Source organism: Oncorhynchus gorbuscha, linkage group LG06, assembly GCF_021184085.1.
Source record: "Oncorhynchus gorbuscha isolate QuinsamMale2020 ecotype Even-year linkage group LG06, OgorEven_v1.0, whole genome shotgun sequence".
In the NCBI taxonomy this organism is placed as follows: domain Eukaryota; kingdom Metazoa; phylum Chordata; class Actinopteri; order Salmoniformes; family Salmonidae; genus Oncorhynchus; species Oncorhynchus gorbuscha.
Genome location: NC_060178.1, coordinates 38,513,569 through 38,531,672, shown reverse-complemented (window position 1 = coordinate 38,531,672; position 18,104 = coordinate 38,513,569). Strand labels below are relative to the sequence as shown.

General features: G+C 43.2%; 1 protein-coding gene across 3 annotated transcripts in view; it reads right to left on the bottom strand.

Annotated features, from left to right (window-relative positions):
* LOC124037918 (vesicle-fusing ATPase-like) overlaps nucleotides 1-18,104 on the bottom strand; it is a 44,837-nt gene that overhangs the window by 21,491 nt on the left and 5,242 nt on the right. For 2 of the 3 annotated variants that reach the window (XM_046353170.1, XM_046353168.1), the window contains exons 2-8: nucleotides 10,402-10,419; nucleotides 8,113-8,198; nucleotides 7,544-7,643; nucleotides 7,320-7,359; nucleotides 6,911-7,077; nucleotides 6,571-6,678; nucleotides 6,206-6,281 (exon numbers count right to left, since the gene is read on the bottom strand). In XM_046353170.1, coding sequence (XP_046209126.1) covers nucleotides 6,206-6,281; nucleotides 6,571-6,678; nucleotides 6,911-7,077; nucleotides 7,320-7,359; nucleotides 7,544-7,643; nucleotides 8,113-8,198; nucleotides 10,402-10,419 — 595 coding nt within the window. The remainder of the gene's footprint in view (nucleotides 1-6,205; nucleotides 6,282-6,570; nucleotides 6,679-6,910; nucleotides 7,078-7,319; nucleotides 7,360-7,543; nucleotides 7,644-8,112; nucleotides 8,199-10,401; nucleotides 10,420-18,104) is intronic. The other variant, XM_046353171.1, reaches the window with a different exon arrangement.

Genomic DNA, 18,104 nt, shown 5'->3' with positions numbered 1-18,104 from the left:
GCATCTCTGATCACTCTTCTCCTTGTATGAGCTGAAAGTTTAGAGGGACGGACAGGTCTTGGTAGATTTGCAGTGGTCTGATACTCCTTCCATTTCAATATTATCGCTTGCACAGTGCTCCTTGGGATGTTTAAAGCTTGGGAAATCTTTTTGTATCCAAATCCGGCTTTAAACTTCTTCACAACAGTATCTCGGACCTGCCTGGTGTGTTCCTTGTTCTTCATGATGCTCTCTGCGCTTTTAACGGACCTCTGAGACTATCACAGTGCAGGTGCATTTATACGGAGACTTGATTACACACAGGTGGATTGTATTTATCATCATTAGTCATTTAGGTCAACATTGGATCATTCAGAAATCCTCACTGCAGTTTGCTGCACTGAAAGTGAAGGGGCTGAATAATTTTGCACGCCCAAATTTTTCCGTTTTTGATTTGTTAAAAAAGATTTAAATAGCCAATAAATGTCGTTCCACTTCATGATTGTGTCCCACTTCTTTACGAAAAAATACAGTTTTATATCTTTATGTTTGAAGCCTGAAATGTCACAAAGTTCAAGGGGGCTGAATACTTTCGCAAGGCACTGTAAGTGGGCCAAGACGGGGTCCACGTCCTGCACCCAAGCCGCCGCCGTAAAGAAGGCCCACCCGGACCCTCCCCTTTAGAGTCAGGTTTTGCAGCCGGAGTCCGCACCTTTGGGGGGGGGTACTGTCACGCCCTGGCCATAGAGAGGCTTTTTATTCTCTATTTTGGTTTGGTCAGGGTGTTATTTGGGTGGGCATTCTGTTCTTTTTTCTATGTTTTTGTATTTCTTTGTTTTGGCCGAGTATGGTTCTCAATCAGGGACAGCTGTCTGTCATTGTCTCTGATTGAGAACCATACTTAGGTAGCCTTTTCCCACCTGTGTTTTGTGGATAATTATTTTCTGTGTGTGTTTGTGTGCACCTCGGTTGCGTCACGTTCTTTGATGTTTACCTGTTTGCTTTTTGGTTGTTTCGGTTTCACTTTCATAAGAAAAATTGGAACTACATGCACGCTGCGCCTTGGTCGATTTATTACAGGGAGTTTGAGGATAGCGAGCGTGACACCTGTACTGTCTCCGCCTTCTAGATGGTAGCGGGGTGAACAGGCCGTGGCTAGGGTGGCTGGCCTTCTTGTGACACCGGGTGCTGTAGACGTCCTGGAACGCAGGCAGTGTGCCCCGGGGCAATGCGTTGGGCAGACCACACCACCCTCTGGACAGTGCAATTGCCCTTCTAGACGGTGATACTGCCTGACCGGATGCTCTCAATCATGCATCTGCAGACAATTGTAAGGGAAAATCTTAATTTCTTCAGCATCCTGAGGTTGAAGAGACACTGTTGCACCTTCATCACCACGTTGTCTGTGTGAATGTACCTATTCAGGTTTCAGTGACGAGCACGCAGAGAAACTTAAAGCTTTTTACCCTTTTTACTCTCTTCTGTAATCCACAATCAGCTCCTTCATTTTCTTGACATTGAGGGCGCTCACCTCCTCCCTGTAGGCGGTCTCATCATTGTTGGTAATCAGGCCTACCAATGTTGTGTCATCATGAAACTTGATGAGTTGGAGACGTGCGTGGCCAGGCAGTAATGGATGAACAAGGAGTACAGGAGGGGCTGAGCATGCACGCCTGTGGGGACCCCGTGTTGAGGATAAGCATGGCAGAGGTGTTGGTTCCTACCTTCACTACTTGGGGTCGACCCCTTCAGGAAGTCCAGGACCCAGTTGCACAGGGAGAACCATGGCCCTGAGCTTAGTGATGAGGTTGGAGGGCACTATGGTGTTGAAGGCTGAGTTGTAGTTGATGAACAACATTCTTACATAGGTATTTCTCTTGTCCAGGTGGGATAGGGCAGTGTGCAGTGCAATGGTGATTGTGTTGTCCATAGATCTGTTGCGGCGATATGAGAATTATAGTGACTCTAAGGTGTTGGGTAAGGTGGCGGTGATATGGTCCTTAACTAGCCTCTCAAAGTCATTTAGTTCAGTTACGTTCACTTTCTTGGGTACAGAGGTGCCCGCATCGGCAGCTCAATGTTGTTTTCGAAGAAGGTGTTTATCTCATCCGGGAATCAGGTTTCGGTGTTCGCGAGCTGGATGGCTTTCCCTTCATAATCTGTGATTCTCTGGAGTCCCTAACACATTTGTCTCGTGTCTGAGCCGTTGAATTGCGACGCCACTTTGTACCTGTACTATCATTTTACCTCTTTGATTGCTTTACGGAGGTAGTAGTTGGTCTGTTTGTACACGTCCATGTTCCAAGTCACCATGCCATAGATAAATGCGGTGGTTCGCGCTTTCAATTTTGCACAAATACTTCATTCTATCCACAGTTTTGGGATAAGTTCTAATCATCAGTGGGAAGACCATCCTCCATGCACTTCCTGATGAACCCAGTCAGTGTATACGTAGATACTAATACTACAGTATTTTCAGAGGCAACCCAGAACATTTCACAGTCAAACAAACTATCTTGAAGCATGGATTCCGATTTGTCAGACCAACGTTGAACAGTCCTTACCACGGTAGCTTCCTGTTCAAGTTGCTGCCTATAGGTGGGGAGGAGCAGAATAGAGACGTGATCTGATTTGCCGATAGGGAGGGCGGGGGAGGGCCTTGTAGCCATCCCGGAAGGGAGAGTAGCAATGATCCAGGGTCCATGTTGTGCGTGTAGCACAAACGTGTTGCTCGGATTTCGGTAGTGTTTCCTCAGACTTCCTTTATTAAAGTCCCCAACTACAATAAATGGATAAGCTTTTTCCAGTTTGCACATAGTCCAATGTAGTTCAAGGTAGTTAATGACGCAGAAGATGGCTATCCCATGGACACAGAGTGTTATCAGTGCATTCGGTAAGTATTCAGACCCCACAGTTTTGTTACAGCCTGTAACGGTATTAGTCGTTTGAAGAAGAGGAATCATCGGACCAAAGCGCGGCGTGGTAAGTGCTCATGCTTTCTTTATTAAAACTGAACACTATAACAAAAATAACAAAGAGAATAACCGAAACAGTCCTGAACGGTGCAAAACACTGAACAGAAATTAACTACCCACAAAAACCCTGTGGCAAAAAGCTACCTAAGTATGGTTCCCAATCAGAGACAGCGATGGACAGCTGTCCCTGATTGAGAACCATACGCGGCCAAAACAAAGAAATACAAAAACATAGAAAAAATAACAGAATGCCCACCCAAATAACACACTGACCAAACCAAAATAGAGACATTAAAAGCTCTAAGGTCAGGGCACGACACAGCCTTATTCTAAAATTGATTAAATTGCTTTTTCCCTCATCAAGCTACACACAATACCCCATAATGACAAAAAAACTTAAATATAACATTTTCAGACCATTTACTCAGTACTTTGTTGAAGCACCTTTGGCAGCGATTACAGCCTCGAGTGGTCTTGAGTATGACGCTACAAGCTTGGCACATCTTTATTTGGGGAGTTTCTCCCATTCTTCTCTGCAGATTCTCTCAAGCTCTGTCAGGTTTGATGGGGAGCGTCACTGCACAGCTATTTTCAGGTCTCTCCAGAGATGTTTGATGGGTTCAAGTCCGGGCTCTGGCTGGGCCTCACAGAGACTTGACCCGAAGCCACTCCTGCATTTTCTTGGCCGTGTGCTTTGGGTCGTTGTCCTGTTGGAAGGTGAACCTTCTCCCCAGTCTGAGGCCCTGAGCACTCTCTCATCAATCAGGTTTTCATCAAGGATTTCTGTATTTTGCTACGTTAATCTTTCCCTCGATCCTTATTAGTCTCCCAGTCCCTGCCGCTGAAAAACATCCCCACAGCATGATACTGCCACCACCACGCTTCACTGTAGGGATGGTGCCAGGTTTCCTCCAGATGTGGTGCTTGGTATTCAGGCCAAAGAGTTCAATATTGGTTTCATCAGACCAGAGAATCTTGTTTCTCATGGCCTGAGAGTCCTTTGGGTGCCTTTTGGCAAACCAAGCCGGCTGTCATGTTCCTTTTACTGAGGAGTGGCTTCTGTCTGGCCACTCTACCATAAAGGCGTGCTGCAGAGATAGTTGTTCTTCTGGAATGTACTCCCATCTCCACAGAGCAACTCTGGAGCTCTGTCCGAATGACCATCAGGTTCTTGGTCACCTCCCTGACCAAGGCCCTTCTCCCCCGATTGCTCAGTTTGGCTGGGAGGCCAGCTCTAGGAGAGTCTTGGTGGTTTCAAACTTCTTTCATTTAAGAATGACAGAGGCCACTTTGCTCTTGGGGACCTTCAATGCTGCAGAAATGTGTTGGTACCCTTCTCCAGATCTGTGCTTCGACACAATCCCGTCTCTGAGCTTTACGGACAATTCCTTCGACCTCATTGGTTGGTTTTTGCTCTGACATGCACTGTCAACTGTCGGGCCTTATATAGACAGGTGTGTGCCTTTCCAAATCATGGCTAATCAATTGAATTTACCACAGGTGGACTCCAATCGAGTTTCAGAAACATCTCAAGGATGATCAATGGAAACATTATGCACCGGAGTTCAATTTCAAGCCTCATAGCAAAGGGTCTGAATACTCATGTAAATAAGGTATTTCTGTTTTTTATTTCTAATAAATGTAAACATTTCTAAAAAACTTTCTTTTTTGTTTTGTCATTATGGGGTACTTTGTTTGTGGATTGCCAAGGGAAAACATTATTTTATCCATTTTAGAATAAGGCTGTAAAGTGACAAAATGTGGAAAAGGGGAAGGGGTCTGAATACTTTCTGAGTGCACTGTGTTTGAATTTGAACGGTGCAGAAAGATGTGCCTGTTGTGGTGCCATCTTATGTAATAGTTAGATATACAGTACCTGTCAAAAGTTTAGACACACCTACTCATTCAAGAGTTTTTTTTTTACTATTTTCAACATTGTATAATAATAGTGAAGACATCAAATCTAATAATACATGAAATCATGTAGTTTGCAAAAAAAGTGTTAAAAAATATATTTAATATTTTAGATTCTTCAAATTATCCACCTTTTGCCTTGCTGACAGCTTTGCACACTCTTGACATTCTCTCAACCAGCTTCACCTGGAATGATTTTCCAACAGTCTTGAAGGTGTTCCCCCATATGCTGAGCACTTGTTGGATTTTTCCTTCACTCTGCTGTCCAACTCATTCAAACCATCTCAATTGGGTTGAGGTCAGGTGATTGTGGAGGCCAGGTCATCTGATGCAGCACTCCATCACCCTCTTTCTTGGTCAAATATCCCTTACACAGCCTGGAGGTGTGTTGGGTCATTGTCCTGTTGAAAAACAAATTATTGTCCCTCTAAACGCAAACCAGATGGGATGGCGTATTGCTGCAGAATGCTGTGTTAGCCATGCTGGTTAAGTGTGCCTTGAATTCTAAATAAATCACAGACAGTGTCACCAGCAAAGTACCCCCACACCACACCTCCTCCTCCGTGCTTCACGGTGGGAACCACACATGCGGAGATCATCCATTCACCTACTCTGCGTCTCACAAAGACACAACGGTGGGAACCAAAAATCTAAAATTTGGACTTTGCCATCAAGGCAAAGGGTGGCTACATTGAAGAATCTCAAACATAAAATATATTTTATATTTTTTTATTTTACCTTTATTTAACCAGGTAGGCTAGTTGAGAACAAGTTCTCATTTGCAACTTCGACCTGGCCAAGATAAAGCATAGCAGTGTGACCAGACAACACAGAGTTACACATGGAGTAAGCAATTAACAAGTCAATAACACAGTAGAAAAAAATGGGAGTCTATATACAATGTGTGCAAAAGGCATGAGGAGGTAGGCGAATAATTACAATTTTGCAGATTAACACTGGAGTGATAAATGATCAGATGGTCATGTACAGGTAGAGATATTGGTGTGCAAAAGAGCAGAAAAGTAAATAAATAAAAACAGTGTGGGGATGAGGTAGGTGAAAATGGGTGGGCTATTTACCAATAGACTATGTACAGCTGCAGCGATCGGTTAGATCGCTGATGTTTGAAGTTGGTGAGGGAGATAAAAGTCTGATTTGTTTTGCAATTTTTCATGTATTATTTCATAGTTTTGATGTCTTCACTATTATTCTACAATGTAGAAAAGAGTTTAAAAATTATGAAAAAGCCTTGAATGAATAGGTGTATCCACATTTGACTTGTACTGTAGCTCCTACATAATCTACCTGTATTCTGTATGGACTCCTCTGCAACTTACCAACTAATGTGAGGGAGGAGCTCTCCGCTTTCTCGAAAACCACCTGGCTGTTGCCCACCAGCAGGCCAATGTCAATCTAAGGGAAACAGGAATTATTACCAACTACTGGTTATTACAAATAACTGTTCCAAATAAACACGTACAAATCTGCAGAGTTCCCTTTGGACTTCGACTAGCACTCTTGCAGCATGTTCTCTCGTCAAATAGAGAGCACATTCGAAATGAAGGGGAAGGTGAAAGCATGGGCGCCACCTCTTGGCGTTCACCTGTCCAGTCATTTCTAATCATTAATTACTTAAAGGAAGGGGGGGGGGGGTAATTCCGATGAGTTGTTACAGCAGTAGGTCAATGGTAACTCTGGATACCTTCTGCTTCTTGCCTGATGCTGGCTCCCCCTTGAGGATGCTGGCGTCCATGGCCTCAATGTCTTTGATCACCAGCCCAAAGAGCTTGTCGCAGAAACTGAACACCATCTATAGGGAGGAAGGGATGAGTAGGAGGATGAGAAGAGAGAGGATGAGAGGAGAGAGGAAGGCTGTGTTAGGTTGCATTCCAATTCTCCCAAGTGTGCACTCCTACCCACATCTAAAATAATTTGATTGATTTAAGCCATCAGTCTTTTCCCTTGTAACTCCAGGGAAGGGAAGAGTGCAGGAAATGTGGGAAGAGTTGTGACTGGCTGTAGTGTTTGTTGTTCTGACTGACCTGCTGGGTGACAGAGAAGCCCTGGTTGTTGAACTGCTGGATGAACTCGCTGGCCATCTTGTCTGAGTCGTAGGGGCTGGTGTCCGTGCTCTTCTTCTGGAGGAAGTCAATCTCTATAGTCATGGCACCGATGCACTGCTGGGACTTGTCAAAGTTGTAGTTGGCCACTATGAGGGGAGAGGACTCATGTCAGATATGTTTCTAGTATCGTATAATTTCTACTCTCAGAAATACTGTACTGTCAAAAATTAAATAGGTACTGTATGTTAAGGTGAGCTATGGGCTGTGGTCAAGATGTGAAGGTACAGTATATTAGGGACTGTGCAGGGTGCAGTGCAAATGAGGCAATATCTTTGCGCTATGGTCATAGTTTTCTTTTCCTCAGACTCAAAGAAATTGAGTGAATTACCTTCCACCTCCTGTCCAATGGACAGACCGGCCCATTTCCTCTGAGACAGAAAGAAAGAAGAGAATAAGTAAGCCAATAATTGCAGGGAGCAGAGAGAAGAGGGGCATGCATGTATGCTTAAAATATTAGAATTTTAGCTTTGCAGAAATTCATTAAGATTATAAATGGGTCTACTGTACAATACATTGACAATTCAATATAATATACAGTGTGTTTCTTTTAACCTGTGGCAGACTGAAAGCGATAGTGCCAGGGACTATGGCATGGTGGGTTTTTGTGGTGAACACAAACTTGTGAGTTGGCGTAGTCTTCACAGTCACATGTCTGTAGAGAGAGGGTTAGAGAGACTCATGGACATCTGTTCCACAGGCAACAAAATTACCTCAATAGAATATCATATTTACAACTGCTTTTTTTACATTACAGCTATTCTGCTAATGATTTTTTGGAATGATTATTAGAGTATAGTTTGTAGTATGAAATCAGAAAAAGACATTACATCACAGCAAAAACTGTGCACTGTGCATATGACTAGATTCAGCCGTGGTCTGAATTTTTTCTTGAGGGGATCGTTGGGGGGCCCGGAACATAACAATTTGTATGTTTGACTATTATTATGTGTTGGAATACTTGGGAGCAGATTTCCCAATTTTCCAGGTGTTTTTACAGTATTTTATGTCCAACAGTGAAAAAATATATTTAAAAAAGCTCAGAAAACTGCCAGTTGGGGAACACTGATGTAGTGTGATTTTCCAGACTACAGAGGGCTATGCTGTATAGGATGATTACTCACTGTCCAGACTGCAGATCTTTCTCGCTCACCACAGCACAGTTTGTCAACGATAGGTCATCTGTCGGGCATCGTGCCGCTTGCATCGTCTGCAGGAGAGAGAGAGAGAAGTTGAAGGGGAGATATTACTCTAGTAGTTGAGTGGTGACGCAGCATTTCCTTTCCATTTTCCAAAGGAAAACTCATTTTATATTTAGTAGCATCATCATGGAACTTAGATTACACACCCATGATGGCCTCTTGGAAGTCATCAAAAATCATTAAGAAACATCCAGTTAAATTCTGGTAGTTCACACTATGGTGTGACGGTATATAATGAGCTATTCAACTTTGTAGCAATGCAACAGTATACTGTAGATATGTCACATCATTTCTATGGGTGGAACATTGATCATGTTTAGTTTCTCTGCAAATTCAACATATTTCAACTTATAGGCAACATCAATGTTTGTCCAACATCACAAGATAGTCAAATATAGATATAAACCAGCCTTGAAACAGACAATGCAAGAGAGCAGCAAAAGACAGCAGATACAGCTCGCTAGCTAGTTAGTTAGTTTGGATCTATTCCATTCGTTACAAGACTATGAATGAATGAATGAATGAATGAATGAATGAATGAATGAATGAATGAATGAATGACATACAAAATACAATGAAACCAAAGACAAATTCAAAACACAAAATATAAATGCAAAAGAACAAAAGAACACTTCTTTCTCAGTTGTGGTAACTTATCTGAACACAATTCTTGTTGAGAAGTTTCTACATTCTTATGTCAGATTATTGCACGGATTTACCACATTGGCATTCTCTTACATAGCTCTGTTCACACAATTCACTGAGTGAAAAGGTTACAGAGTGAAAAGATGAAGAGATTTTCAGGGCACTGAATCTCGTCAGCGTGTTTGCTGCCAAGAGCATGGCTTTCAGACTGCCTGTGAACTGTCATAATGTACCAAGGAAACTATGCAGTACTTAGCCTTCCCTTTGGTACACAGGACAAACCTATAAACACTGTTAGTAAAAGAGAAAAGATGAGAAAAAGCAAGAGCATGTTGTTCCAATTGTCATGACGACAAATACACTTTTCAGACCAAGACAGAAAGATCTGGATGATGATGCAATATTCATTCCAGCTTTTAAGACAGATCAGGGGAGATAGAGAGTTGATCTTGGGTTCCTCATCTCAAGACTAGTCTAGACCATTTAAAAACAGTCTTGGTCTGGGCCAGTGTCAGAGGTCTGGGTCTGGGCTGATGGTCTATGATGACACCATGGTCTTTGTAGATTAACCCTAACCCTAACTCATGTTGTCAAGATGCATCTTTGAATACCATCTTGTCAGTTATATGGCCATGTATGAGTGAAATAACACACAAGTCCAACACTCGCTGCCTTACTTCTCTAATGTCAGAGCCAAGTGGGACTAAAATAACAACTGGTTTGGTCTGGGTATGTATGTTGTATAGGTTGTATCTTCCTCTGGGTGTCATAAGGTGTGGTCTTAGTCTGGGTCTTGAGGGCCATAAGGAGGAGACGAATCGCCATTCATTTCAGTTAGATCATATACGTTGTTGTGAACGTACCCTGTGAAGAATGCATGCCATAGTCATCTCTGATTTTGCTCACTCATAGACACAGCCTTGCCATGTACGCTTGCTTGTCTGACATTTGAGCGGTGGCGGCTGCGGGGCGGAGAGTGAAGAGCAAGGGCAGCGGGTGTTGGGAGTCGTAATGTTTGGGAGCAAGGGGAATGCTTGGGTTGTGGCAAGTAATAGAGAGGTGCGTATTGCACTGCAGTGCTGGCACACTGCCCTGCCCCATTTCTAAAAACATTACATGCAGTCTAGTCTACCCCTTCATCTACCATACCGCCAGCGCTCGCTCAGCCAGAAGAAAAGTAAATAGGCTAAAGCTTTTCTGTATGACCCAGGTCCAAGAGTAGGTCTAAACATTCTTAGTGAAACTGCAGTGGAGGAGTAATGGATGATAATTCATTGTTTGTGAACTCAAGCAAATATATTCCCTCTCTGCATTGCAACTCAGTCAATGGATTTGCAATGGCAGATGAAATATGTATCATATGTATATAGTTTCTCCTGAGACAGTCACTACCAGGGGTGAGAGCAGCGGCAGTGGCAGCAGGGGGGAAGCCTCCGTAAGACTTTGGGAGTTGACGAGGCGGATAAAGCTACTTTCAATAAAGCCGACTGACTGTCCAATTAAGCTATTAGACGTATAGCGGGTGGCGTGGGAGTTCATACATGAGGAAATGACTTACATACATACCTTGAAAAATATTACGACCTGGGGGCCAACGTACGCAAGCAAAGAGGGAGGGGAAGAGGAGGACATAAGACAGAGAATTGAGACAGCCAGGACCACTGTCTGTCAGAGAGCTGAAGCAGCATCGGGTGCATTGATTCACAATCAAAGGAATACCACCTTGACAGTGGAAAGTGGCAAGCGCATGCAGAACGGGGTAGAGTTGGGGTCATTCTTATCATTTCACTCACTTTAGTTTTGTTCTAGTCCTGAACTACACCAAATCATGGGCACATTTTGACATCAGTGAATTTACACTGCCCAAATAAATTGTTCTGTGGCTAGTCTTGTTTTTGAAATGTGAATTTTCAGCAAGTTAAGCGCCTATTATAAATATACCCCAAATCTGGTAGTATTGTCATTTGTCAGCCATATATGCGTTATAGTCTTTATGTTGTAAATAGAAAATATTGTCTTAATGTGAGAACTAATGTGAATTTTCATGAGACAGAAATCTTTTGTATTTTTGGTGATCTTATGTGGTGAATGGATGGAACCCCAGGGTTACTGTCATGTATGGCTGATTCAAATGGTAATAAGAGCTGTAGCATGCACAAACAAGCAAGACATTGCATGGTTTTGAAAATGTACAAAGAATAAAACCCTTCACATAAATACCTTCATTCAGAACTTAATGCATTTAATGAGACACCATTTGAATTAAAAGTAGTCACGCCCCACAAACCCTCTAGATTGTATTCAAAACATATATTACAAACGGCTCATTGGTGGTGCTATGCACATTTCAGGACTAAGAATAAAGGTTGTTCAGTGATCAGTCTTCTGATTGCGGTATAAATACACATGCACACCCACACCCGCACGCACACACACACACAATCCTAAATCTTGATGCCCCACCCAGCCCTGCAGTCTCGTAAGACAGAACACTCCAGGCTTTTTCTCCTGCCTTATTTCAGGAATCTATTTCAATATTCCATCAGCTAGAGTCATGGGGGAGGTATCCATTCAGATGTCTGTGCTGGAGATAAATATGGATGGATGCAGCCAGTAGGAGGAGCCATTCACCTCTGCCTCTAGCCCTCTAGTGCATCAGGTTTGCCTATGGGTAGGCCTAACGATGTATACAGTAGAAACATAATTAAACTGAGTATAGAAAACATTTAGGACACCTGCTATTTCCATGCCATAGACTGACCAGGTGAATCCAGGTGAAACTTAGGATCACTTATTGATGTCACCTGTTAAATCCACTCCAATCAGTGTAGATGAAGGGGAGGAGAAAGGTTAAATAATTATTTTTAAGCCTTGAGACAATTGAGACATGGATTGCGTATGTGTGCCATTCAAAGGGTGAATGGGCAAGACAAAATATTTAAGTGCCCTTGAACGGGGTATGGTAGTAGGTGCCAGGCACTCCAGTTTGTGTCAAGAACTGTGACGCTGCTGGGTTTATCACGCTCAACAGTTTTCCGTATGTATCAAGAATGGTCTAACACCCAAAGGACATCAAGACAACTTGTCACAACTGTGGAAGTATTGCCGTCAATATGGGCCAGCATCCCTGTGGAACACTTTCGGCACCTTGTAGAGTCCATCCTTTGATGAATTGAGGCTGTTCTGAGGACAAATGGCGGGTGATACTCAATGTTAGGAAGGTGTTCCTAATGTTTGGTATACTCAGTGTATTTTAATATACTGTAAATGCCTATGGGCCTATATTTCATATTTACGAAACCACAATATTTATGCAATATTTCCAATGAGGCGTTACTTTTTCCATGGTAGTTTGACAATCTTAACAAAAGACAATGTCTACTATTCAGTTATTTTCATAATGGCACTAGAAAAAGTGCATACGCAATCTATTTCACAAATTTATTTGGGATCAGTTCTCCCAACACCAATCTTTACATGAAACCATTGTAACCGAGTCAACAAGAAGGCCATAGGTCAGATTTTGAAGGGCATTTAGAGTCAGCACAGGGATATGTGTTATGAATTCAGAAGCAGCTAAAGACATTATTGAGCTAATATGGCAGGTTTGAAAGCCAATTCCTTTTTCTATTTCAGATAAATCACTTTGTTAGTTCTTGGCTGTCTTCCCCTACTGGAAAGTAAGTACATCAAAGTTGGAGAGATTGATGGCAGGGAAAGACCATGCAGACACATCACTTTGACTACAATGAGACTATACTGTGACTGCACTGTTATAGCCCTGCAGGGTATGGTATGTTTTGTAGAGGAAGATTCAAAAAGGTCATGTGCTTGTATTTCTTCTGTGCAATTTGGCTACGTTGTGCAGTAGGGAATTTCCCATCCTATATTTGAGTGACACAATATAGCTGCTAAATGTAAAAGATGAGAGATAATTGTAACTTTATTATGATTTTTTATATCATTTTTTGCAAATGTCCAGCCGACAATTTCTCCATATATCTGGCTAATGTCGCTATCAGGGATGTCTATGGCTTCTGGTTCCATTCCAATACAATTGAATTCACATTAGTTATATTTTGCTTTGTCCTCATTGGCTGATTCTGCCACATGCTCATTGTTTGACACCTCCAGCAGATATAGAGGAACACATCACTGCTTAGTGAGTGAACACATCACATCACAGCAGGGCAAGAGGACACATTTGAAGGTCGCTCTTGTCCTAGAGAAAACACCCTGATCATCACCCTATTCAGAATCAGAGAAAATACCTAAACTCAACTTCTTGTTTTGTGCAGTCTAAGCATAATCACATTCAACTATCAGATTAATTGTGTGTCTGATGGAAAGAGTGTTTGAACTGTTCAAGCCTGTCCACTGCAATGCCCCCACAGCACATAGAGTAGCACTCTCTCTAAATATAGCTGCAGCTCAACACTCACACAGATGAAGGCCCTACACTAAAACAGGGATTACAGATTACACAGATACCCACAAACACTGTACACTCATTCAAATGTATATATGTATATAGGCACATAGCATATACATATGTATATGTGACTATAATTAAGCAATAAGGCATGAGGGGGTGTGGTATATGGCCAATATTTCTTTTTTTTCTGAGTTTGTCGTGAGCTGCTAATTTTATGATACCTTTGAAATAGGCACATTCTTCTCCTCTACCCTGCAACTCCTTGGTGTACAATATATCTGTTTTCTGTCGATTTACCTGGTAAAGTAATGGTTAATAAACAACTCTTAAGTGGGGTCAAAAAGTTATATTTGGTATTTTCCTGAATTCTGTTTTCTCTGTGTTATTTGTCCTGGTGCCAAGGTCCAGAGTTTACAGCAAGGATCCGGTGGAGTATTGGGCTCTAGCCGTGTATGAGTGGGGTTCGGGTGAACAGCTGAGTAGGCCGGGAGGTGGGCCTCAGGGATAGCTTCGGTACTGGGTACCACGGTGAGTGCAAGGTGAGTGTGAGCTAGCTAGCTGCAAGCTGTGAGCTAGCTAGCTGCAAGCTGTGAGCTAGCTAGCTGCAAGCTGTGAGTGAGCTAGCTAGCTGCAAGCTAGCTGTGAAGATCAGAAGTAGTGGTCCAGGGATTACAGCAGGAATCCGGTGTTGTTGATTTGGAGAGACAGTCCGATACTGGTAGACTAGCGAGTATTAGTGTTCTTTTTACTCTGAATATTACGATTACTCATAGAGAATAAAAAAATGTAAAATCAAATCAAATTTTATTGGTCACATACACATGGTTAGCAGATGTTAATGTGAGTGTTGCGAAATGCTTGTGCTTCTAGTTCCGACAATGCAGTAATAACCAACAAGTAATCTAACTAACCATTCCAAAACTACTGCCTTATACACACAAGTGTAGGGGGATAAAGAATATGTACATAAAGATATATGAATGAGTGATGGTACAGAGCGGCATAGGCAAGATACAGAAGATGGTATCGAGTACAGTATATACATATGAGATGAGTATGTAAACAAAGTGGCATAGTTAAAGTGGCTAGTGATACATGTATTACATAAAGATGCAGTAGATGATAGAGTACAGTATATATGTATACATATGAGATGAATAATGTAGGGTATGTAAACATTATATTAGGTAGCATTGTTTAAAGTGGCTAGTGATATATTTTACATCATTTCCCATCAATTCCCATTATTAAAGTGGCTGGAGTTGAGTCCGTGTGTTGGCAGCAGCCACTCAATATTAGTGGTGGCTGTTTAACAGTCTGATGGTCTTGAGATAGAAGCTGTTTTTCAGTCTCTCGGTCCCAGCTTTGATGCACCTGTACTGACCTCGCCTTCTGGATGATAGCGGGGTGAACAGGCAGTGGCTCGGGTGGTTGTTGTCCTTGATGATCTTTATGGCCTTCCTGTAACATCGGGTGGTGTAGGTGTCCTGTAGGGCAGGTAGTTTGTCCCCGGTGATGCGTTGTGCAGACCTCACTACCCTCTGGAGAGCCTTACGGTTGTGGGCGGAGTAGTTGCCGTACCAGGCGGTGATACAGCCCGCCAGGATGCTCTTGATTGTGCATCTGTAGAAGTTTGTGAGTGCTTTTGGTGACAAGCAGAATTTCTTCAGCCTCCTGAGGTTGAAGAGGCGCTGCTGCGCCTTCTTCACGATGCTGTCTGTGTGGGTGGACCAATTCAGTTTGTCTGTGATGTGTATGCCGAGGAACTTAAAACTTGCTACCCTCTCCACTACTGTTCCATCGATGTGGATAGGGGGGTGTTCCCTCTGCTGTTTCCTGAAGTCCACAATCATCTCCTTAGTTTTGTTGACGTTGAGTGTGAGGTTATTTTCCTGACATAGGATGTAGATTCTCCTACACCACCGGGCATATAAGAGATGCCCATTTAGACATTACTACAAGGCCATAGATGACCACACATACAGTACCAGTCAAAGGTTTGGACACACCTACGCATTCAGGGGGTATTCTTTTTTACTATGTTCTACATTGTAGAATAATAGTGAAGACATCAAAACTACATAATACATATGGTATGATGTAGTAAGCAGAAATGTATTAAACAAATCAAAATTGATTTTAGATTGTTCAAAGTAGCCACCCTTTGCTTTGATGACAGCTTTGCACACTCAGCATTCTCTCAACCTGCTTCATGAGGAACACTTTTCATACAGTCTTGAAGGAGTTCCCACATATACTGAGCACTTGATGGCTGCTTTTCCTTCACTCTGAGGTCCAACTCATCCCAAACCATCTCATTTGGGTTGAGGTCGGGGGATTATGGAGGCCAGGTCATCTGATGCAGCACTCCATCACTCTCCTTCTTGGTCAAATAGCCCTGGAGGTGTGTTGGGTCATTGTCCTGTTGAAAAACGTGTGATAGTCCCACTAAGCGCAAACCAGATGGGATGGCATATCGCTGCAGAATGCTGGGTTAGCCATGCTGATTAATTCTGCCTTGAATTCTAAATAAATCACTGACAGTGTCACCAGCAAAGCACCCCCACGCCATCATACCTCCTCCTCTGTGCTTCATGGTGGGAACCACACATGCAGAGATCATCCATTCGATTACTCTGCGTCTCACAAAGACACGGCGGTTGTTACCAAAAATCTCAATTTGGACTCATCCGACGGTCTGATGACAGATTTCCACCGGTCTAATGTCCATTGCTAGTGTTTCTTGGCCCAAGTAAGTCTCTTCTTATTATTGGTGTCCTTTATTAGTGGTTTCTTTGCAGCAATTCGACCATGAAGTCCTGATTCATGTAATCTCCTCTGAACAGTGATGTTGAGGTGTGTATGTTACTCTAACTCTGTGAAGCATTTATTTGGGCTGCAATTTCTGAGGCTGATAACTCTAATGAACTTATCCTCTGCAGCAGAGGTAACTCTGGGTCTTCCATTCTTGTGGCGAACTCATGAGAGTTCTCTAGGTCTACTGTTCATAGTGAATCTGCGTACTTTCCTGTGTTTTCCTCTTAGTAAGGGAATTTAGTAAGGGGTATTCATGTAGGCTATTTCCCTCTGTTGTAAAATGTCCACTGTGTGCTGTCAGTCTGTGATACCATCTATGTCCCTCTCAGCAGCTCTGACACTCTATAGGCCCAGCAACTATATGCAGTGCACTCTCCAAGGGCGAGGGAAGAAGGGAGACCAATGCCAGTGGACACACCTTGTGAATGGCGTAGCAGTGAAGACGTGTTTGTTTGTCCTCTCGTGTACTTTTGTATTTTTTGTATCTTTTGTATATATATTTCAATTTATTTTCAATATCTTTTCGATTTTTAATTCGATTATACCTTCCGGTAACCTGCCTCACCCAATGTGATACAGAATCGCTATTATTTTAAATTTTAGAACACATACAAGAACCTCCAGAAGCTAACCAGCTAATTAGCTACAAGCTATTTAATCATTGGTAGCCACTGCTAACGGCTTTTACCTTCTGCACAGATACCAGCCCTGCTTTTAGCCTGGATAATACTCGCTAGTCTACCAGTATCGGACTGTCTCTCCACAACAACACCGGATTCCTGCTGTAATCCCTGGACCACTACTTCTGATCTTCACAGCTTGCAGCTAGCTAGCTCACAGCTTGCAGCTAGCTAGCTCGCACTCACCTTGCACTCACCGTGGTACCCAGTACCGAAGCTATCCCTGAGGCCCACCTCCCGGCCTACTCAGCTGTTCACCTGAACCCCACTCATACACGGCTAGAGCCCACTACTCCACCGGATCCTTGCTGTATACTCTGGACCTTGGCACCGGATCACCGCTGCTACCGATTGGATATAGTGGCTAACGCCACTGCCAAGAAGCTAGCACAAGTTAGCCATGAGCCAGGCACATCTCCCGGCTAGCAAACTAAATTCCACAATACCTCTTTCGCCATCTGGCTTGGATTCTCTGTCGACCCGGTGCTCCGCCGCACCACCACGACTGGTCTGCTGACGAATACTCCATCTGCTGTGCCTTCATCCGGCCTCCGTCGGAGCAGACGCTCCTACTAGCCCAGGGCTACTAACTTTAAACGCTGTGTCGCTAGCGTAGTGATGGCTTCCCTGTTCCATCTACTGTTGCCCCCTGGACACTATGATCACTTGGCTACATAGCTGATGTCTGCTGGACTGTCCATTAATCACGGTACTCCATTCTGTTTCTATATTTTTTTATATGTCGGCCCCAGCCGCAAACTCAGGCTCTGTGTGTAGTTAATCCGACCCTCTCTGCCTAGTCATCGCCATATTACCTGCTGTTGTTGTATTAGCTGATAAGCTGTTGTTGTCTCACCTGTTGTTTTAGCTAGCTCTCCCAATCAACACCTGTGATTACTTTATGCCTCTCATATGTCTCTCTAAAATGTCAATATGCCTTGTATACTGTTGTTCAGGTTAGTTATCATTGTTTTAGTTTACAATGGTTCCACTCTTCATACCTCTGATACCTCCTTTGTCCCACCTCCCACACATGCGGTGACCTCACCCATTACAACCAGCATGTCCAGAGATACAACCTATCTTATCATCACCCAGTGCCTGGGCTTACCTCCGCTGTACCCACACCCCACCATACCCCTGTCTGCGCATTATGCCCTGAATATACTCTACCACGCCCAGAAATCTGCTCCTTTTATTCTTTGTCCCCAACGCTCTAGGTGAGCAGTTTTGATAGACTTTAACCGCACCCTCATCCTACTCCTCCCCTGTTCCGCAGGTGATGTGGAGGTAAACCCAGGCCCTGCATATCACCAGGCACCCTCATTTGTTGACTT